Here is a 24,560-nt window from a genome sequence, read left to right on the forward strand (position 1 = left end):
AAAACCTAATAAAGGTACATAACTGATATCCTAATTGCTATACATTGGCATCAGGAAAGATATCAGATAGTATATCAATGATTACAAAACGTATGTAACCATATACAAACATGATTTAAAGTATATCCCACACCTGCAATGACATTTTAAGCATCACACCTTGAACAGACATTAATTTTGAGCAGCATAGGGTAAACAGGTCAATTTGCAAGCTAATAGTGAGAAATAAAGTCACTCGCCCCCTCAATACGCCACATATACACAGCACACAATTTCGTACTCGCCCAGAATAATGTATCACTAGCCATCGGCTAGTGGTGAGCAGAAAATGTGAGCCCTTTAACTTTCTGATAAAACACTGCTTACATGCATTAAATAAATCAACTTTCAGGTGTCCACATTTGCAAATATCTGCGTCTTTCTTGTACAATTAATCTTTCATCAATCAACATGTGGCCTGTTCACCCTGTCTAGTTTCCATATGCGGATGGCCCTAGTGCTACTTTTGATAAGGATGCCATTTTAATACTGTGTAATGATGCATAACGATAAATGTGGCTGTTGATTCAAATCGATACCTTCATATCTCGGTCACTATGACATATGTCGGCATTGGTCCTGAAACTATGGATGTATTGATGATGTCATTACGAAAGAGATTCCTGAGGAACAGTAAGGCTCCATTGTCACTCTAGCATCGGAATTTCAGTAACATTGAAAAATCATCTGTTACAAAACATGATTATTCACATTGACACTTATTGTCAGCCCAATGAAAATAGGAAAGCATCACACTTTTTAAAATGAATATATATGTTCCACTAGACAGCAACACTGCACCTTGCTAAGAGGCAGGCTTTCTCTACTGCTAGAATCCTTTCACGAACAACATAAGCTCAGTCACCAACGTAAGCACCTTTGAAAACAACCACAAATTCCAAATGTCTTCTTTCGGTTTTCAAATGTTGGCTTATGTGGTGTGCGCACACGGCTAAAGCGTGCTTAGAAGAAAGGGGGCCTCGTTTTTCTTCGTAGTAGTTTTTTTTTTCAAATGGTAAATGCTTTGCAGAAGGCACCATATGAGCATGCGCTAACCACCTTTACCTGAGCAAGAAGGTTCATGTGTTGAAATGTCACTCACCTTATTGGCCTATGACAGTTTCTCTATAGCTGAACGGCGGAAAAGAGGTATTGCTAAACACAGTGCATTGGATATCATAATTACAGTAATTGCAATTATATTGAAAGATGATGACTGCAGTGTTTAGAAGAAATGACAATAACTAAAATGTGAGTCAGGTGTGGAATAGAGATTGTAACTGTTTCCATGGCATTGACTCGTCTTCAACAGAAAGAAAACAGGACACCATCTCCTTCATTTTTAGTTTGGGCTATTAGGTGCCATACACGTGTTTCAGCCTTGTTGGGCATCATCAGTGAGGTGTTTCACCCAAGAACAGGTCATTGGGCTGTGTTCGTGCTGGTAGACTCCCAGACCTCCCTTTGTTTTGCATACATTAATTTTGGGTCTCACCCTAAGTTACCAGGGCGATCCAGACGTGGAGCCCTTGCTTACTGTTCTTAGAGAGACACAGCTCCACCTCACTGATGATGCCCAACAAGGCTGAAACACGTGTATGGGTTGCTGTTGGTACTCTTGTTCAGAGGAGAATTGCCTAGTATTTCGGTGCTGGACTGCACCTGGGCAGGACAAAGACTGATATGCAGGGACATTTCTTCTCTGTGATAGGGACAGTGAGCCTAAGACTTGGTAGAATATCTCCCAGGGGACATCCACCCAAGAACAGGTCATTGAGCTCTGTTCATGCTGGTAGAGAGACTCCCAAACCCAGTTTACTAAATAATAGCTCACTGCCACCACCCCCCACACCCAGCAGGAATAAAAAAAATATTACGGCTGAAAATCGTATACCTCTAATCTTGCCGTCTTTAAACTCCCTTCCAGAGTCCTCCTTTATAGTCGACAATTACAACATAATAATGTCTGAAGCCCTTGATTCCATCGCCCCACTAAAACTCAGAAAGAGCAATCCCAAAATGCATCTAAATGCACGGTTCTCTCCCTATCTCAAATCTTTGAGACAAAAAAAAGAAAAACCGAAGCCATATGTAGACACCTACCTACTGTTGCCAATAAATCGAACCTTAATATCATATCGGCCCATTACAAGAAAGAAATACTTGTAGCCAAACAAGAATCTTACAACACACAAATTCTGCAAGCCAACTCAAGCATAAAAGAACTGTTCTTAATCCTTAAAGAAATAAAAGAACCCTATACCAACACCTGACAACTGTGTGAAGGACAAAAACTGGTGCACTAGTATCCAAAACGCCCTCTCCAACAAAGTAGCAACCCTCCAGGATAAAATGACCAATAAAAAAGCAAACTTGCATAACCTTGCTCCACAACCTAGTATGACCACGCCCCCACACAAACCTAGTACGACTACGCCCCCACACAAACCTCTACACCACTTCAGCTTCTCCCAAGTTTTCAACCTAGAGGTCGAAAAAGTCATTCTCACACTTAAACCTTCGAATTGCCAAGGTGACCATTGCCCAGCCCAAATTATCAAAGACGCTGCGCGAGATCTATCCCCATTCATCTCCAAGCTAATCAATGCCTCCTTCTCCATTGGTACCATTCCCAGTAACCTCAAGGCGTCCTGGGTACTACCACTCCTTAAAAATCTAACCTTATACCCCGCCATACCCACAAACTACAGACTCATCACTACCGTACCCTTCTAGCTCAATATTTTAGATAGGAGCATATACCTACAAATACAGCTGTACCTAGAACAAAATCACCTCTTAGGAGTCCACCAGTCAGGTTTCAGACCCCAACACGAAACAGCACTCATAGACCTGAAAGCCCAAATCGACGCCCTCACGGATAATGGTAGAACTGCCTTGCTTCTTTTACTTGACCTCTCAGCAGCGTTCGACTTGGTTGACCGCAACGTCCTATGCAAACATTTGGATTCAGCTGCACACTTCTCGCATTAAGCTGTAGGCTGGATACAATCATTCCTGAATAACAGGACTATGCGGGTCATCTCACCCTCAGCATCTGCCGACCCCATCCCTATCACATGCGGGGTGCCTCAGGGCTTTAGTGTTTCTCTGACCATGTACAACATCTTCACAAAGCCCCTGTTCGATGATCTCAATGGTCTTGGTATCACCTACACTAACTATGCAGATGATACACAGATCCTCATACCGTTGACAGGAGATTATGATAAGGATTTGGCCTGGGTGAATAGAGTGTACCTCATCATCAAGCATGGATGGCCACACACGGTCTATGCTTGAATGATGACAAAACTGAACTCTTAATCCTGGGCACTACCCATAATATTAACAAACTCAGCCATAAATACTCCAGCTTTGACATAGATTGCAACACCATCAAAATTGCCAAAGAAGTTAAAACGCTTGGCTTCTACATAGATGCCTCCCTCTCCCTTAACAAACAGGTTAACTCCATGGTCTCTGCCCCTGCCTACACCTGTAAGTTAATCAGAGCGGCCAAGCCCTTGCTTTCCGCTCATAGCTGCATTACCCTGGCCAGAGCTCTAGTCCTCTCAAAACTGTATTACTGTAACACCCTTTATCTGGGAGCCAACAAATATATTATCAACACAATTAGGACCCTCCAAAATAATGCCCTTAGAGCTGCCTTAGGCATAGCCACAAAAGAGCATATCTCAGAGACAAGAAAAACAAATAACTGGCTTACCAGCAATGATACAATCTCATTAAAAACAGCCTTCATCACTCACAAGTGCCTTAACAATGCCGCTCTGAAATATCTTACAGATAGATTTAAGAGACGTGCACCCCTCCACCCCACAAGAACTGCCAATGCTAACACCCTGACTGTACTTAGATACAAAGTCTCCAAAACTGGAGGACGCAGCTTCCCAGTTAAAGCTGCCCAGTTGTGAAACACCCTTCCCACGACCCCAAGGGCAGACCAATTCTACCCCCAATTCAGATGCAACACTATCAGCTGGATCAAAGAAAACGACCACTAATCTTCTGGACTCCCCCGCCACCTCCGCCTCTCAATGTAAATTTTGTTGATACCATATTTATGCCCGTTCTTATACTGCCTGTATATTTTCCCACCAATTCTCCCTCTCATTGCTCATATTATTGATTCCATATCCATGGCCGTGTCTATATTGTCTGCTTATACTCCGATGCCTGTACATACTGTATCTATATCTCTGCTCTTCTTCATAACTGTATCTACCTGTACAGCACTGTAACCTAAGCTGAACATTTCCTTGCTTTGTCCTGCACCCTGATACCCACGGGTCTGGCGCACATTATACATAATAAAGCAAACAAAGAAACACGTAAGAGAGGCTTCCTTCCAGGAATCAGTGGCAAGGTTGTCAGATCCATCACATACCCTTAGTCCGCTGACACTAGTTCCACTTTTTGAAGCCACTTAAAGGACCCTCGTAGTTTCCAGGGCGGATGGTTTGACCCAGATATCAACACCAACCTATTTCCCTTCTGTTCTTATTTCTATCTGGGAGATTTGGCCATCCATTGATTAAATTGTGGGACATTACTACCTATTATCAATTGGGTTGGTAAGTCAGGGATCACTTCTGCTGTGATCCAGCTTTCTTTCCCTAGAATCATAATGGGAATTTCAGTCTGTCGGTACTCCACCACATCACCATGGCCGCATCCAACTGGTTCTGTTTTTATTTTCAGCCAGCCATGGGGAAGTGATTATGTTCTTATGGCACACATTCAGCGTCCGCTATCTAGTTGGGCCCGCAGCCGTTACCCTTGAAGGACGATTGGGATTCTGTAGATGGTTTTATTGCCAGTATGCAAAAAGGTTTTAGAGTTTCTTCTGGAATTATTTGTCTTTCTTCTAGCGCAATCTCTCCCCGGAATCTCTTCCCAATCTGTTGGTACCCCACTAGATTGGGTATATAGGATATTATCATAATATGGTTTAGACTTCAATTCCCTGATTCCCCATGTCTGGCTGTGTCCTTTTACTGGTATTATGGCTGGGAAATGTATGTTATTTGAGGGACAACATCTTGCTGGGTATCCAGATTCTCCACAAAAGAAACATAACTTGTCTCTGGTAGGAGATGAGGGTATAGGGGATGGGATATCTCGATCTTCATCTCCTGTCTCGATGGTGTTGGTCAATTGTTCACTATCGCTGGATTTTATGGGTATCACCCCTTCCTGTGAATCATGGTGAGCTGTCCCTGGGGTAGATATTTCTTGCTTCTTTTGTTTTACTCAGTAGTACAATGGAGGGAATCCAAATGCTTCCCACGAGGGATCTAGTTTGAATGTTATGGTAGATGGGGAAAGGTAGAGTGGTATCTTTACTTTTCCAGTTCTATTATGAACCTAGTTGGGGATGAGACTTTTTCATCAGTGATAGGGATGGTTTCCCCTCTATCATCTGCCAAGGAGGGATCAGACTTCCTTTCTATCAACATAGCAAATGGTATTTGGGCAGACCTAATAGTCAGGGGAGCACTCTGACTTTCCTGATCGTCCGACTTCAAGAAACAACAGTGGGTTATCTCTGGAGTTGATGGTTCCCCATCTTCTAGTTCTTCCCGATGGCAGTCTTGGCTTGAGTTCTCCGAATGGGGATTCTCGGAAATCTCTTGTTCACCCAGAGGGAACACTTAGGACTGGGATCTTCTAAGGTTTCCAAAGAAGGTGGGGAATCAGAAAAGCTATTAGCTTCCCTGTTAGATGTCTTGACCAATGTTTCCATATGATGGAGGGTTGGCTGAAATATCACTATCTGTTGCTTGGGTGAACTAACCTTGCCGTGATTTTGAGTACTACTTTCAAAAGTCCTGTAGTGTTGCCATTTTTGGGTGGGATTGGGGTAATTTGAGATTTCATCCCTCTCCATGAAAATCCTGACTCTGATGGATCGTAATTAGAGTCAGAGTTTAACTCTGTCTCCAGCTTCAGGTTGCACCAGCAGTTTCAGCGATTACATTTCCCACTGGTTTAGTTCTCTGGGTTCTCACCACCCCCTTTCTTACAGCTTTGCTGGAAGGGAGGTACCCGTGGGGTTTCATAAACCAAGGATGCCACAGATTTGCCTCTTTTGATCTGTATCGATTTATAGGAAAAATTCAGGAGGGCAATTTTTATCTCCCCTCCGCTAGATAGGAGGGGGTAGTATCTTTAATTTCCACTTCTGCCTAATCTCTCCAAGAGGCATAAAATAGCAGAATTGTTGGGAACCTGTATCATGAGTTCTAGGGAAATTATTATTTTGTCCCTACTGGGAATTCGGTACTCATGGGGAAAGAAAAGGTTATACATATTTCCCTCCACCCTTCCCCTAATGGTAAACTGGCTTTGTAAATCAAAGGGAAACATCTGATTCCCATTCTATTATCTGGATGATACATGATTTCTTGATTTCTTCATATAGGTCTCGACCCACTGGTGGAAAAGAAGGTTGGAGCTGACCTTTTCCTTGATGTATAGTTTGTGGGACTGGGACTAGTTTTAGTTAATTTGGCATTTTCTGGGGTCCCACAGTTTGTATAAGCTGAGTCGGATCACATTCCTAACCCCATATGTAAGGTGTCAAGAATAAGACCAAGACACAGTGCTATCTTGAATTTGGGCTATACACTTTTATTTATCACAAAAGAAAAAAGGGGTTGGAGAAATCCTACCTATCCCTAATCCTAGGAGGTGTTTCACTGCCTCAAGGCAACTAAGGAGTGTATTGGTCAGGATGTGAAACAAATAAAGCATCCTCCGTCCTGTGTCCAAAAACCCTAAACTGACCCTTACATGCTTAACTAAATACAATAGGTGAATGGGAATTTCAGTAAATTTCCAAACAAACATAATTTACTAAAGTGCCAAAAAGAATATGAATAAAGTTTTACTAGGAAAAGGGTCTTCCTTTCCCCTAGAATTCTTCCAGTGGTTCTGATAAGATTTTATCACAGTTCCAAATAGTTCAAGGGGGAAAACTCTTCCCTTGAGCTTCTTCTAAAAGTCTCTTGAGCTACAAGCACAGTTCTCTTGAATCACAGCACAGTTCAAAAGAATTCTTAAGTCGTCCCTTTTCTGTTACATACTTTCGCATATAGGGGGTTTGACCCCTGAGGTTTCTCAATCCTTCTTGTTTTCCCTGATATACTCTCCTCCCATGGTATTGTACTTTGTTTCTGAAAATGTGTTATGGCCCTTCGCTTGTTTATCACTGTTTCTTCTTATCCCTCGTTTACTCCCCTGCCAGGGTGTCATCACGTTCTTTCTTGGGTGTTAGTCCCAGACTCACATTCTGCATGGTTCACTAACCTTCCAGGGCTTCTTTGCTCTTTGTTCACTTTCTCTTTTATCCAGCTTACAACACTTATCCAGTCAACGGCCCCTGCTTATTAGTCCCACTGACTTTCTTTAGGCTTTTGTTCTTATGAATAATGTTTGTGTCTGCACTTCCTTTACTTAGGTTCTTTCTCTCAACAATGTTCGTATCAGTAATGATTGCACTGCCTTCACTTAGACTCTTTCTCTCAACAGTGTTTGCATAGATAATTATTGCACTTCCTTTACTTAGGCTCTTTTTCTTAAAAATGTTCGTATCAGTAGAATTTGGGCTCTCTCGCGTAGTACACATTGCACGGCATTCACCCAGAACACGTTCACTCTCCCTGGACTTACCGGCTGTGTGTGGCTTCTTCAGCGCTCCTTGTGTTTCACCGGCGTCTGACTGTCAATCCGCCTTGCAAGTTGTTCGCTTCCCACTTTGCCTTTCACTGTGTTCGTCAACTCCAGCTACCCATAACAGAAAAGAAGCAAACTTCTCCCGACCTCATTCCTCTACACACCATGTCCGTTGGTCTCTGCACTGTGCTCCGGAGTCTGCTCTCCTCCAGCCTCCATCACAGTGTCAGCACAAGTCAGGTGCCTCTCCAGTCTCTGCCTCGCTTGTTCCTCTGATTTTGGTTCACCTGTGTCCTTTTTAAATATCCCAGTCTTTCTCTGCAGTTTCCAATGACTAGACTATGTTGGCTTGCCGTGTCTAGTCATCCTCATTAGTCCCTCCCTCTTCTTCGTCTCAGTACCAAGAAAGGGTGGAGAAATTAGATTCTGGGCTAGAAAAACCTGGAATATCAGTATCTATGTTACTAAAAGCCATGTAGAAATGTTGCAAAAGCTCATGGTTTTCACTAATAGGGGTGACTGAAGGGTTGTCTTGACTTAGTCTTTTTCTCTCTCCCTGGATCTTGGCCTGTCCTACGTGGTCCTTCCGCAATAGCCACCTTCAGGGTCAGAGTCAGGTAGCTTCTGCCTTTCCCTGGCCACGTAACAGATGCTTCCTTCTAGGGAATCAGTGAGGAGGTTGTCAGATTTGTCACACTTCCTTAGGCTCAATCATCAGCTCTGCGTAATAGTTATAGTAATTGCCATGCATGTATTACAGGGCCTGTGGCAGAGGCCCTGTAGTTATGTAACACGCCTTGAAACTCTTGTGTATAGGCGTGTCATAAATGTCATATCATATCATATGGTTAAGCTGTTCAACTCATAGAAAGAGCACTTTTTGGGTGGCTTATTACTTTGCACCCCATAACCAAACTTTGCAAACAAAGTAAATGGCACCCTCAGAATAAAGTTGTGAATTTTGGTGTGGTTTCGTCGAGGGGGCAAAGTTATAGGGGGAGTCCCAGAATGTGTGGAAATCCTCATAGATGCAATGGAAAAAGAAATGTGCTTGTGCCTGCAGCCCAAACCGCTTGACGGATTTGTACCAAATTTGCTCCAGGAGCAGTGGCTTCATCCCAAAAGCGTGCCTTTTTAAATTTGGTGTAAAACCGTCCAGTATTTTTTTTTTTAAATGGCAAAAAAGAAGGTCAAACAAAATTAGTGATATCTGGGTCCGGTCCACGGACTCATTTCCTAATTCGAAGTCAGCGGACGCCTTTGGACCAATCGGAGCGCAGCATGGTGTTCACAGACATCAAATGTGCTCGCTGATTGGTCAATAAAAATGTGAGGCGTGTCAGAACCTTTGAAACGGACACCATGTTGGATTTGTCTCGGGAGGATAGCTCAGCTGCAACGGAGCAACACAGGTTCGATCCCCGGGTCCGTGCTTAGAAACCTCTGGGTATTGAGCATGTTATAAATAACCTATCATTTCATATCATTCGCGAACAGCGCCTGTAGTCTGGGGACATCACGGTATAAACATATCAAAAAACACAACATTGCACTTGTCAAACTAATGAAACCATATCTGGGGAGGTGAGGGGTGATGAGGATGGATATGGCAATAAAAAGCCAAAAAACAGGTGTTTTTCTTCTACGCAGTCTGTGAATATCTGAGATGTTCAGGGGCAATCCTGTGATGTTTGCGAACATCTCAGATGTTCAGGGACTTCCATGTATATTTCTGCATTACATGGTCATTGAAAAGCAGTTTTTGGATGGCTTATAACTTTGGCACAACTCAATGATACTGCATGAAATGTTGCAACATGATTTCAGACCTGACCCTGAAAGGTTCTGCAACGTTTGGTGCTGTTTCGCAAAGAGGGGGAAGAAGTTAGAGGAGGTCCCAAAATATTTGAAAGGCTTATAAATTTGGTGCCGTTTGACCAATCTGCATAGAAGTTTTGCAAAAATATTTTAGATCCAGATCTGAATGATTTTGCAAAGTTTGGTGGGATTTTGTCGAGAGCCGGAAAAATTAGAGGAGGGGTCTCAACATCTCAACATTTTTAGATGGCTTATAAGTCGTTGCTGTTTGATGAATCTGCACAACAGTTTTTAGAAAGATTATAGCCCAACCCTGAATGTTTGTGCAAAGTTGGTTTTTGGCAAGTGAGGGCTAAGGTATGACTATTTTTTGTACGTACAGTTTGACACTTTTCAAAAAATAAACCATGGACGGATTTGCAGCAAACTCGTGCAAAGAGCATTGGCAAGGACCCAAAACCATGGTTTTGAAAATGTCGCTCTGTCTTATTTTTTGAAACGTGTCATAATGTAGGTACACAAAATAGTGATATACATTTGGTGACTGAGGTATGGCCTGTGGTCATGGGCAGTGGCCAGATTATCTGGGTCATGGCCATGGCCCGAACAGTCTGGCTACTGGCCATGAATGCGAGGGACCAGCAATAGGGTTAAATTGGGCATGGCCACCATGGACTGGCGATGTGGTAACTTTTTTCGAAATTTAGAAAGGTGTGAATGGGAAAACAAATTCTGCTTGTGGCTACAGCCCAAAGTGCTGGACAGGATTGCAGCAAACATTCGCGAGGAGCATCAGCAAGGACCTCAAAGAATGGTTTTGCAAATCTGTCCTGTGTTTAATTTGTTCTAAAGTGTTAAAAAGTAAGTACACATAATTGTGATACAACTTTGGTGCCTGGGCAATGGGCCTGGCCGTGAGCAAGGACAAATATGTACTCTGATTTTCCTACTGGGGAAGGCAGCGTGGCCGGAGCCCATGCCCCATGGATTGTGGAGACTCTCAAAGGCTGCAATCCATGAGCACTGGCCATTGGTCACATTATGATGGTATAGTGAACACCGAACTAGGATGCAGGGTAAGCGCAGTGGATAGCAGGGGTGGTTTGGTGGGGCTGGGGTCATGGCCGAGCCTCATGCCCTAGGAAGTTCAACCATGACTTGCATCCCCAGCATGCGCTGCTGATAATGACACACATCAGTATGTGTTGCAATAAATATGTTTGTTAAAGGAGGTTTTCAGGTCTTTCATATATATTAAAGGAGGACTTATTAATAACTTATATACAGTGATGTAACATCATGAAACATTTTCACTCATAAAAACCAATGCAATTCAAAGAAAAAACTTTGTTAAGGTCACATTATCGTTAAGTTGCACTAATCAAAACCTATGAAATTCAGTGGAAAAAACGTTGTTAAAGGAACATTATGGTTACAAGTAAAACCGAAACCCCCCCAGAAATTCAACAGTTATGGTAAGCTAAGCAACCATAACTTGCGCCACCACCGTGCACTACTAAGTCTAACACTCAGGACATCAATTATGACATCACCAATGTCATTGATGGCATCACTGATGACATCACATATGGAATTAATGATGATGAAAAGTCCCTACAAGGGGTTGTGTTTATAATGTTGGTAACAAGATGTCAGGGGTGATCAGGAGACCTATTATGAACTACTTAATATGTTATAGAAAGTACTCATCTAAACAAAACATTATATTGGAGTGTTGTTGTTAAAAAGTAACATAATCATACATACACATAGGCAATGGTTGCAGCATGCACTATAGAACTACAATATTTTCAATCTGGTAATTTTTTGCTACCTTATCAGAGTTTTTAGTAATGTTAAACATAGAATAAATAGCAAACAATTCAAGACTTGTATTAGTACAAACAATACATGTGAAGACCCGCAATGCATACAAATCAGAGGCACACACAGGGAAACTAAAGTAAGGAAGAAATAAACTGACCAGAAAAAATGTCAATAACATTAAAGTTCACCTTCATGTATGCAAATGAATTGTGAGTTTGAGGCCTGCTTATTGTCCCATGTATGTGCACCATGAGCTGAGACCAAACCCTAAGGAAAGTACTTTAAGAACATATGACAAGGTTAACGTTGAGATATATAGCACCTTTTGAATTTCCATATTCTAACTGTAAGTGAACTTGTTGGTGGCATGAGTTATGGTTGTTTAGTTTACCATAACTGGTGAATTTCTGGGGGTTTTCTGTTTTACTTATAACCAATACGTCCCTTTAACAACGTTTTTGTACTGAATTCCAAAGGTTTTTATTAGTGCAACTTAACCATAACGTCCTTTTAACAATGATTTTTCCCGGATGTGTATATATATATATATATATATATATATATATATATATATATATATATATATATATATATATATATATATATATAATTAAACTCAAGGCATCATCACTCCTCTCACTGCATCATCCAATAACGATGCAGTGAGAGGAGTGACTCAAGTGTCCTGACCTGGGATATCACCTTGGCAGTGACCATTAAGCCTAATAAGCCCATAAGAGTGCATCAAATCGCCCCAGTGACATCCCTTTTGATTGGATTCTATTTAAGGAACACATGTGAGAATTTTCAAAGCAGAGTCCCTGGAATGGATTGCTGAGATTGGTGAGTTGACTGGGATTAGTGTATTGAAATCTCCCAAAATAATGATGGCAGTGTTTTCATGTATTTGATTAATTTTATTAATTTCTCTATTATCTCTCTAATTTTCCTTGATTCACCAGTACCAGGAGGGTCATAAACATGGACAATTATTAGTACCCATCTAGGGGGGTGTGGCGGCCGCCCAGCCAATCCAGAGGCTCAGAATGGGGGCTTTCCCACATGATAAATCCCTGGCTCCAAGCTTCCTCTGAGCGGGAGGCCGTCATCTTTCCCTGCCGGGACTGAGGTAAGTGTGCCCCTGCGCTCCCAAGTGTCCCCTTTCCCTTCACCCCCCTTTTCCACATATCCAATCCCCTCCACCTCCGCCTCACTTACCTGGCACTGCTTTGTGTTTTGCCATTGCCGGGAACACTAGTGTTCATAGCGCATCCCCATCGCGGCAATCACCGCCCTGGAAAGGGAGAAGGGACTACTTGTGGTTGCCTTCTCCCTCTTCCATGGCGGGCATCTCTGATTGCAGTTTTTTCTAGGTTAAGAAATGGCAAACATGCTGTTTCCCAACTTGAAAAAAAAGATGTGTTTCCCAGTACAATGTGCCGGAATACTAATAGCAATACACCACTCGCTGGGATGTATTGCTTAAGTAATGCATTACAAGTGCCAGCACTGCCCTCCCCTGTGATCATACCTGCCATTATATTACAACAATCCACTACGAACTCCATTATTTAATAGCTATTCTTTAACACTAATTAACAGGCAACCTTCTGAATAGTGATCCCTCCATCCATATGCACTTGCTCTAAAAATCAGGTCTCCTGCAATGCAATAAAATCATAATGTGTGGTTAAGTGGAAGAAACCCCCATCATGATAGTAATTAGTATGTTCACAGGAATTCCAAGACCAAAGATTATGTGTCTGGCTACGGTCTGTTAATTCGTCTGGGGTGTAAGTGGTTGGTAAGCAATGCCAGCCAGAATGCCGCAAATACTGCTTTCCTGGCTGATTATCTCTTAGTAGCCCCATTTTATCTTGTTTGCCAGTGAGCTTAATTCCAAAGCAGTCGCATCTCACTTTGTATAAGTTACCTGCACACATTAGTACATAATTAAATATGGTGCCAGGGTGGAAAATGACATTGGAAATCATATATTCAATATGGTCCAATTGATCAACACTGGCTGGGTCATCAGATTTAATTATGCAGAACTGGGGGATACAATGTAATAATTGTAAAATTGCAGATCTGTTCAATATGAGCTGATGGGATAGACAAAACAGGCTTTGTACTCTCAAGGTATGGCTTGCCCGCAGCCCATCTGATTTAGTGAAGCTAATTTCTTAACTGTTATTGAACGCCTGAGGGTGGTCATGATGGCCTGCAAGCCTATTGTCATCAAAAACAGGCAAGCATTGTGTGTTTCCAATTTCTGCTTCGTGCTGAATCGTGGGGCCAGGATTCAACAAAGGAGCCCTGCATTCATCCTCATGGTTTTTGGAAAGTTCTTCCAAGCCCTTGTGTGTGGCTAGATTGTCCACATGATCATCACAATTAGTTGGGGACACAGTCATTTGGAAAATCTAGAGAACATTGTTCCCACTTTTCTTCACAGTAGTGGTCGACAAATAGGATCGCATTTCCTTTTATTTTCCCTACATTTCCTTGTTTTTGCATGCCTCATTAAGTCAGGGTTTTTTATTTTTGATCTCAGTGAGATCATAGAACCCTCTGTCATTGGTATAGAGCGTAACCCCAATGGGGAAAAGGTGTTGGTTTCCCTTAAAATTCTGTTTACTGCTTCTTCATTTACTTTTCATGGTTATTTTCTTGCTTAGATTTCTGTATCTGCTATCGCGGATAGATATGACCTTTGACAAGGCACCATCTCTAGCGTAGGAGTTGGTTCCAAGACTAAAGCATGGTTGAGGTCCCGAGTATGCATGGATTAGATAAATCATCCACAGTTTCAAGAATGGACAATCTTTGAGCTGTCGATACAGGGAGGCTAACCACTTCCTTAGGAGCCTTAGCTATCTTGATATATTCAGTCAGTTTGTTAAAGGTCTGATTTTCTATTTGATTCAATAATTGGATTTGCTTGACAGTTTCCTTCTGTATTTGCTCGCAGAGTTTAACCAGGGAAGTTAGCAAATAATCTAGAGCATGTAGTTGGACTTTTGGCGCTGTGTCTGATGTGTGAAATGTGTTCTGGCTACCACTGTGTTTCCCATGTTCCTGATTCATGCGTGTAGTGTAGGCATCCTTTTCCGAACGTTCAGCTAAGCTGGCACTACTAGATGAGATAGTCCCTTCACTCTCAGTTCCCGAGATGGTGTAGTTCATTAGTGTAATCATAGGTGTGCATAAGAAACTCTTATCATTTAGATTGTAGCTGCTGTAATGAACCACACAATCCTTAATGTCCTTTATATTGTTTCTGGATCTTGCATCAGTCATTTGACATGGGACTGGTTCATCTGAAACTGTGTCTGTGGGTTTGGGTTCTGCTTCAGCCTTAGCCTTGGTTCCCTTTTCCTCTACAATTGGGATAGACTTTCATCTGTGTGGTACAGGCTCAGTTAATAGAGGCTTGGGCATAATAGGCACCGAGTGCTACACCCTCCCTCAAAGTACAGATATGATCAGTCATCTTGGTCCCCAGGCACCCAAGGGGATCAGAAACCAGCTCCTTAATGAAGTATTCAGGGAATGTATGATAGGTAATGTTGTAGAAAAATAGTTTATTTTTTTGCTAGTATTCACAGTGTTATCTCTGTCAGTAACAGTGGCTATGCTCTCATTAGGTTTAGGCCGTCCCTTAACCTCCGTTGTCTCGTTCTTACTGATTCAGACAGGCTAGGCATTATAAGTGCACCCATGTGTTGGAGCCATATTGTCCAAAATTGTATGAGTTGTGTGAGGTGAGCTCACCGTTACCAGGGGTGTGTTCTGCTCTGCCATTAAGGAGTTTTCGGTAGTCATTGCATCAAGTTCCCTCACTTTTTGTCATCTTGGCAGGCATATCAAACATTTGAATGTACGGCCAATTGCTGCTTACCTGGCTGCCGATTAACAGCGTGACGGTGATGCTCAACATATTCCTCTAACAACGCGCCTTCCCAGATGCACTAAAAATGGGATAGATTGCGACACCTACTGAAGACATCAACACATAATGCAGATGGCCTAGCCAACTATTCTCCTGCAAAGTGATTGGACAGCCCATTGCCCCCAAGTTGCAAAAAAGGATCACTAGACACAGGGCCTCATTACAAGTTTGCCAGTCCGGTAACAACGGTGCTGGTAAACTACCGGCAACGTTGTTACCGGACAGGCAAACTATGAGTTCTGCTCGCGGGTACCTTTCAGCCCGCCAGGTGTGACCGGGCGGGTGGACCGGCACCCGCGAGCCGACCATGTCGGATGCACCGGCACCATTCACAAATGGTGCTGGTGCACCCGGCCTTCCCATTCCCATTGATTCCAATGGGACTCAAATGGGAATGGGGATTCATTATTTCCGACGCCCACAAATGGGCAATTACCGGGTCTGCCGGGGTTGTAATACCCCGGTAATTGCCCATTGGCGGGCGCCGGAAAAAAATGGCTCCAGAGGCAGGTGTGCCGGTTTTACAGGCACGGCTACCGCCAGAATCATAATGAGGCCCACTGTCTCCTACAGGATTACCAATCAGGATTCCGACAACGATGAATAACAGACTGCCACCATCCAAGTAGTATCAATGATGCTTTACAGATCCTGGACAAAGGAAACCCTTGTTTACTCATCCTACCCAACCTCTCTTCCGCCGTTGATACCGTTGACTATGAAGCTCTCCTCAGCATCCTCACCATGCACATGGGCTTCTAGGGATCTGTTCACCAGTAGTTAAACTCCTACCTCTCCAACAGAGATAAACATTTCCAGATGGGTGCCAATAGATCCCATTGATGCCCAGTCTCCTGCAGATTTTGACAAGACTCCCTTCTATCCCCAATCTTCTTCAACTTCCACATGAAAGGAACTCCTGGCTAACACTGACATCAAGTTATACCAATACAGAGATGACACACAGCTTTACCTAAAGAACACTAGCATCAACCACATCCATCAACTCAAGCGCTGTCTGTACTGTGGACACTTTAATGTTGTTACTTTCTGTGTTTATGAAAAAAGCAATGAACAAATTACAACAACAAAAAAACTCAAGCACTGTCTGTCCCGCAGCCAAGCATGGATGTCAAGTGCCTACCTGAAGTTCAACCTAACAAAGACCCCACCGAGCATGCCAAGTCCAGAATTGGCTGACTGTCGTGAAGTTTGACGGATTCACGCCTCAACTCTCAACCAGTGCTACATCTTTTGGCTTCACCATTGACTGTGGACTTTCATTCAAAACACACCCTCCCCTGTTAGCTCCCCGCTCCTTTTTTCTATGCTTCCCTCACTGCGCAGCCTGGTGGGGAGCTCCAGTTCAGGTTTATGAGCTGCCTGGCAGTGGGCTGCCAGGCACAATAATGGTGTGTCTGCTGGATGGCTGTTGTGCAGGTCAACGAGCTACTGCATGATGCTCCACCAGAGTAGCTTCTATTAGTGGGATTTTCCTCAAACAATGAAGTGGGCTGCTGCTCCCTCCATGGTGCTGTGTCTTAGTGAATGTGACCATTTCAGCCTTTATATAAAACCTGCACCCCTAACGTGTGCATGGCTTCAGGCGTTGCAATTTAATAAACGGTTCTGAAGCGTTTTATTCTTTTTCATTATTTTGAGGCCCACACATCTGTTTTGCATCTTATTTGTGGTTGTGCTTATTTTTCTGTGTGGAATATCAACACCAATATTTAATGGTACTACACTGATACCTGGTGCGGTTTCACTCGGGGCATTACATCAGATTTTCCACACAAATATTCCACTTGGAAAAAATTCACAGATTCCTCACATGCATTGTCATGTGATGCATGCTGAAAAACGTACAGAAATTACCTTTTAACTATTTTTTACTTTTATGAATGCATCGATATGGTGCTGTGGTGCTGTTAGTAGGGAGATTGTTCCAGTAAAACAGAAGTCATAGACATGAATCATGCAAGATGACAATGCTAAAAAGCAATACAAAACAAAATATTAATAAAATAAATGTCTGGTGATTACGATTAAAAAATAACAATGATAACAAACCTGTGTGTAATCATTCCAATCTGTATATTTGCATTCCCCATAACTCTTATCATCACTTAGAGATCTATTGTTGGGTCACCCGTAGTCAATGTAACTGTTTTCAAGATAAAATAGGTCAAAATTTATGTTGCTATCTGCACTGATCTTACCCATTGTCACGGACGAGTAGTCAACAGATGACTCAAAGCCAAGGTGTATCATTGAAGAGTCTGTTACTAACAGTAGAAAATAAGGGATTAGGTCCAACTTAAGTCACAATAGTGGGGTTCTTGCAGCCAAACACAAAACTAGCGAATCTTCTCTGATCCTCAGTTCTTCCCCTCTTTCCTTTAAACTCCATCTTCCTGGAGGTTAAAGAGCCACTTAGGGCCTCATCAAGTTGGGCGGTATACCGGCGCAATTTCCACCGAGCAGGAATAGCGTTACCGCTGGGTGATGCAGCAGTATTAGTGCCACATCACAACCTGCTGTGAAAGTGTGCCCCACTCCAGCAGTAACGCTATTACCGCCCGGCGGGAACAGCACCGAAATAAGGGTTACTGCTGAAATATCAATGCAAATAGCACTACCACCGGCGACCCCAGCACTATTAGCACCAGCAGAAATTGCGTGACCGCCTGAATGGGAAGCATGGCAGCGGATATCTTGAAAAGCACAATCCATCCCAAATCTCAACTTCCTGCAGCCATCCATTCCTGGAAACAAGCCAGAATGTCACAGGAGAGGACCAGAGGTAAGTTGCTTGAAAATCGTTTGAGAAAGCCAAAGTTCAGTGAGGGAGAGATGGTGGTCCTCACTGATGAGGTCATTGCCCACTATGATGAGCTATATGGCAATAGGAAGTGAAAGACCACAAGAAAGCGCAGGACAGCCATCTGGCATGCCATCAGCCAGAAGGTGACTGCTGTGGCGAGTGTACCCCATGACAGAGAGGACTGCCGGAAGTGGTGAAATGAAATAAGGGTCAGGGTGCGTGGACTCCTGTCCCAACACCGGCAGGAGTCCCTGGCTACTGGAGGAGGCACAGTTGAACCACTGGTCATCACTGGCTGGGAGGAGAAGAGCAGCACAGTGCTGGACATCGAGGGAAATGAGGGAGTCGGTGCAGAGGCGGGTGCCAGGAGGTGAGTCAAACCCCCCCCCCCAACCCCAGTACATGCCCATGCACAAGCGTCAGCCTAGCACAAGATGCCCCAGTGGACCGGGAAACATGTCAGCAGACACAGAAGCTGGGCATGCCAACAGGGTGAAGTGGCGGGGTGGCACATCAGCCACCTACCACAGCAGCAGGAAGGGGTGGGAAGTGACCTATCTAAGTGCCATGCACAGCACAACTCTGCTGGTGCACTCTGTGCGAGTGGGATTGTGGTTCGTTAGCAACCATAACACCATGCAGCAGTCATACCAACATGTTGCGGGTCCAGTTAGCCTGCTCCATGTAGGCATGACAGACAAGCCACATGGAAGTACATGTCCCCCAACACCGAAATGAGCACAGCTAGCCAAACACTGTAGACCACAGCGCAACACTGCTGGCTGCGCATCAGTGCCCCATAGCGCCATGCCAGTGCCATAGAGAAAGCCACCACACCCACTCCCACAAGGTGTGTGCCACCCGGGTAGGGGATGTGGGGGCATGAAGGACCACAAGGATGCAAGCCATACATCAGCTGCCCCAACATGGACACCCTGCCCTCTCTACACAAAGGCCAAGGACCAACTGGGCATGTGTCACACACTCATTGCTGCAACCATCCCCACAATGCTGTGCCCCCATGCACTCTCCCCTAACCAGCCATGCCCATCTGCCCAAAAGTGTGGGGTCCCACACTGTACCATAGCAAATGTGTCTTGCATGCCAACACACGTGGTAAAACCATGCCTGACAAAATGCACTATGTCCGCTGCAGGCAGTCATGCATCACTGTATGCATCAGGGGAGGACGAGGGGTCAGGCCCATCTGAGAGTGGTGCATCTAGACCACCAAGGTCAGCCACCACAACCGCCCCACAAAGGCGCAGACAGTCAACGCCTACGCAGATGGCCCGCCGTGAAACACTGCAGCCCAGCAAGGCCAAGCCTAGGTCAACACCACAGCCCACCAGAAGCACCTCAAGACCCACTGCATCCACTCCTGCCGCTGCTGAGAGACACTGAGGACACACCTCCAGGCAAGTTGACGGCAGAGACACAGGGGGACATCACCCCAGCGTCAATGCCTGCAGAAGGGCCACAAACCCCTGAGAGCCCTCACCACCGCCAGCGTGCCCAGACACCTGAGCCAGACGTTGACACGCCATCCTATGGCACCCAGGCCCACAGCCTAGAGCCAATACACAGCCCCACTCCCATTTAGCACACACTAGGCTGGAGGAGATGATGGGGCGACAGAGGGAAAAGGAGGCAATTGGACATAACCATTCTGAACACCTGCAGGCGATCCGGGAGTGCCTGCAAGAGTCCACTCGCAGGATTGTGCGGGCCATCACAATGAACCGGGCGGAGGCAGCTGCCAGTACTGCCGCCCTAACAGTGTGCCCAGAGGGACAGGGAGATGCCCGAAGGGGTCTTTGCGCCTGCAGAGGCCATCCGCCAGAGCACGCAGGTCACACTCCAGCATATCTGGGGCCAAACTCCATAGCTTCCAGTTCAACAGCGCTCACTGAGGAGTCACTCTAGGGTACCCCCAGGCGTTGTTCCCAGCGCCATTTGGGCTTGAGATCACTGGCGGCTTGCATGGGGAGAAAGAGGCCACGGATGGGGAGCTGGTGGTGGGTGGTAGGAGGGGGGATTATGGGCGGGGAAGTTGGTGGTGGAAAGGGGATAGTGTGATGGGAGTTGATGGTGAGGGGGGATAGTGTGCTGGGGAGTTGCTGGTGGGAGGGGGATAGTGTGCTGAGGAGTTGGTGGGTGTTGGGTAGGGGGATAGTGAGTTGGTGGTTGATGGGAGTTGGGATAGTTAGTGCACAATATTTCAGTAAAATAGTTTAACTTAATCAATGCGTGGACATTCCTGATTGTGTCATTGGCGTGTTTATTGATTGACGTGAGGGTCTCACAATAATGCATGGCATGTGCCATCTGAATGTATCAAAAGAAATTGTCTATCTGTCCATGGCCAGTCTCCCATCCCTCATGTCACCTCTGGCACAGGCACTTCTTCATCATTCTCGTGGGGGGCAGGGGGGATGTCCACGTCATGGGGTAGCAGAACATTTCTCTTCAGGCAGAGATTGTGCAGCATGTGTGCAGACAGTTATACTCACCCACTGTCCACGTCCGTTGGCCGCTGTGCCTCTCCATGTATCCTAGTAGTGTGCTGTTCTGTAGGAACATGGAATCGTGAGTGGAACCAGGGTAGCAGGCACAGCAGTGGGTGATGTACAGGTTGGGATCGCAGGTCACCTGCACATTCCGGGAGTGGTAGTTGTTACAGTACAATGCTTCATGGGCCTGGGGGGCCCCAATGCAAAATGGGTACAGTTGAGGGCTGCTATCACATTTGGAATTTGGGCAACAGCACAGAACTGTACCTTCATGGCATTGACCTGAGCTGGAGTGGCAAGCAGTGAGATGTGGTGTTGCACTTGCCGCAGCAGGGGTTCAAGCCACTGAGCCAACACTGCACAGAATGTGGGCTGTGCCATGCCGTGCATCATGGCCACGGAGTGCTGGAAAGTGCCAGTTCTGAGGAATTGTAGGACAGACACTAGCTTCAGCAGTTGGGCCACAGCTGCATGGATGTTGAACCTGCTCCCTATGTCATCCTGTATTGTGGTGAACAGCTCAGTTGCAGTCTCCCTGTTGAGGCAGAACAAGGTGACCAACTGGCTGTCAGCGAGGATCCAGGGTTAGGGCCTGACCCTGGGGATCGGTGCACGCCCTGCTTGAGCTCTCCTCCTCCTCATCCCACACCATGTAGTATTCCCTGTGCCCACCCTGGTTGTCCTGTTGCTCTAATTCCAGGCTCAGCATGAGCAGCTGCCTGTCCCAGCTCACAGTGACTAGTTGCAGCATGGTGTTGAAGACAGTGTTTGGGGTAGGGGTGTGCCTTATGTAGCCCTCTGGAGTGTATTGGGATCAGCTGTGGCTTCATTTCTGACACCTGTGTTAATTTACCTCCAGCTGGAGGCTGGAGGCAAATGCGCTGTGTTTTCAGCGGTATTAGAGTCGGTTTTGGGCGCTAATACCACTGTACATGGACTTGTGATGTAGCTGTGATTGTGCTGCGTGTTGCTGGTGCAGATACCGCCAGCTGTAATGGTGCCGGCTGTAATAGCGCCAGCTGATTTTACAGTCGGCAGTATTTGCGATGGCTCGTGATCCAGCGGAGTGGTATTGGCGCCGCTAATTCAATTACCGCCACTTTTAAGACTTACTGCCTAACTTGTGATACGGCATTAGTGTATTTACTGTTTTCAGTGCCCCACATTTCTTTCTTGGGCTGGTGTCATTACTTTCTTGGCTTTTGTAAAACCTGCCAGGATGTTGCACTTGTGTTCCTCTGGCTCCTGCAAAACCCGGCACCACGACCAACCCTATTGCTTTGGGTCTCTGAATGTGGACCAGGTGCCAGACTCTTTAGATCATGGTGCGCCTTTGGGTTTTCAGGCTTTACCCGGGCTAGGCTCTCCTGCCCTTCATGGATGCTTCTCCTCCACCAGCTTAGGAGCATCTCCAGGACCTCCAAATATATAGTAGCCTTTTCTCTGGCTGCCCCTTTCGTTGGACCGCTCCTCCTCTTTGTAACTTCTCCGCTTCTCCTCTGCAGGCTTTCCCTCCTCTTCATAACTTTTTTTCTCTACTTTTCTCCTTGACGTTCTGCTATGCTCTAATCTGCTTCTCTTTATCCCCCGTTTCTCTTTTTCTCTCTCTCCCTGTCTCTCTCTATCAGCATGGATTCCCAGTCCATACTCTTCAGTATTAACTTTCTGTTCTCAGGTCCCAACTTTCTCTGTTTCCCCTCCACATGAACATTGTTTTGCTCCTCCTCAACTCTTCTCCTTCTGCCCCCCACTTCACTATTTCTCTGTCCTGCTCCTCCATTGTTACTCTGTCTCCTCCTCCTTAATGCTCCTTATCCTCTGGTTTTTATTATTATCGCCTCTCCCTTAATGCTCCTTAACTCTTCATCCTGTCTTAATGCCCTGCCTCCTCAACATGCCTTAACTCCAGCTCATTCTCAAGTCTCAACACTTTCCTGTTACCCTTCCTCCACAGTGCTCTTCACATCCTCAATCCTCAGACTTGGCGTTTTCCATTCTTCCTTTTTAACACTCCTTTCCTGCGCTCCACCCTATTTCCCCTCCTCTGCATCTTTTCTCCTCGCCTCACCACCACACATTCTTCTTCTCCTCGCACTGCTAACTCCTACGCCACACTGTCTCTCCTTACACTTTCATACTAAAACTGGATGGCGCATTGAGAGTCTGATTGCTTTTTGGGTGCCAGGTGTGTCAATGCTGAGAGTCAGTGCGAGTGGATTGATTGGCTCGCATGCGGCGGAACTACAGAACTGTCAAATGATATAAATTTGCTAACAGAGCAAGGTGCTGTTCCATAACCATGCTGCTCCAAAACCATGGTCACTGCAAGGGATTCCACCATCTTGAATTTGCATCCTATACTGCCGCCACAACTGCCTTCCAGCAGCATCACGTTCTCTGCTACTCTTGCAAGGGGTAAGTAATTGATTCTCTCATCCACACAGTGCTCTGCGAATGCTAGCAGAGGAAAGCCCAGCAAGATGTTCTCATACGCATAAGCTTCCGCGGACGCTGGCAGGAGAGATCCATCATGGTGTGCACAAAGCAGAGTTGAGGTCATGTGTGTGGAAAAATCTGTCCTCTGCAGTGCAATGACAGGCTCTGCGGATGCCCGCTGCCACCGGGTTTACAGCCTCCGAAGCATTGGAGGCACATTCTCTGACATTTACTTACTTCAGAGATGATTAGAAAAGGGCTGTCAAGAGTTAAACAGAAGGCTACAGTGCCCTGAGGAGCCTTAGGCATCCACCATATACCTCTGCCTTCAGAGGGCGCGTTGTGATTCCCAGCCCCCATGGTCTTTCCTGGCCAATCCTCCAGCCTAAGATGTAGGAAGTAGTCACACCACTTACAGTGTTTACATCCAAACTTTTCATGTACATAAGACAATGATCAAAAGCCCTATGGAAATGAACAAATATTTTACTTTTGGGTAAGGCAAGTGCAAATTCTAACCAAGCGTGTTTTGCTCCAGTTCTATTTTCTTTGTGAACAAAGCACTTTGTCTTCATCTCTTGTGTACACTTCTTATATGTCTCTGCAGCACTTTAATTACAAATGTATGTTTTAATTGCAGATATTTATACAGATGAAGATGGCTATTTGTCGCTAGTAAATGGAAGATCACAGTATTACAATGGAACACTCAAAATTAGTGAGCAGTGCATCAATTCGGAGGTGTTAGCATCAAACGAAATCTCACAAGAACTCACTGAAAGGGTAAGCTTTCCATGTATCATCTTTGTTGTATTTTCACATACAATGACAAATTATTATTTATTATTATATTTGATTGATAAATACACCCTTCTGTACTAATGGCTTCTTGTATAAATGGGCTAACTGGAAATATTATGCAGGGATGGAATAATGAATTAGCTTTTGAAGTCAAATAGACTTATTCATCAGATGGAGCAGAGTGAAATGGTTAGCAAAGAAACACCTACAATTTAGTCTCAACGCGAAAATAAAAAAGGATCATTTTCAATTGAAACTTCATTGGTTAAAGGAATCGTATGCATGGAATGCAGGTTTGTTGCGGCTGTCTTATTTATCTAAAGACCATAACATTGCTGAAATCAGGGAACAAAGGTTACATTATAAGAGCAACAAACCTTATTACACACTCTACTTTTGAATTTAATATGTTCTGCCCCAGAGACATTAGCATATCTGTGCCAAATTAGGAGAAAGAAGGAAGGAAAAAAACAACCTCACAGCAAAACACAACGCCACAAAACATCCAGGAGCTCAAAACAAACTATCAAAATACACTTAAAAGGCACGCGTGGCCAGCAACGGGCTAAAAAAGCTACATTATTGAAGCGCTCTGGTGAATTTCGCTGATTGCAACAACAAACAAGAGAAAGAAATGACTCCC

At 44.8% G+C, this 24,560-nt stretch overlaps 1 protein-coding gene across 4 annotated transcripts in view; it reads left to right on the forward strand.

Annotated features, from left to right (window-relative positions):
• Positions 1–24,560, forward strand: part of C7PH3orf52 (chromosome 7p C3orf52 homolog) — a 383,974-nt gene that overhangs the window by 189,830 nt on the left and 169,584 nt on the right. For all 4 annotated transcript variants that reach the window (XM_069636457.1, XM_069636459.1, XM_069636458.1 and 1 more), the window contains one exon: positions 23,757–23,899. In XM_069636457.1, the coding sequence (XP_069492558.1) occupies positions 23,757–23,899 (143 nt within the window). The remainder of the gene's footprint in view (positions 1–23,756; positions 23,900–24,560) is intronic.

Source organism: Ambystoma mexicanum, chromosome 7p, assembly GCF_040938575.1.
Source record: "Ambystoma mexicanum isolate Mex_15411 chromosome 7p, UKY_AmexF1_1, whole genome shotgun sequence".
NCBI classification, from domain to species: domain Eukaryota; kingdom Metazoa; phylum Chordata; class Amphibia; order Caudata; family Ambystomatidae; genus Ambystoma; species Ambystoma mexicanum.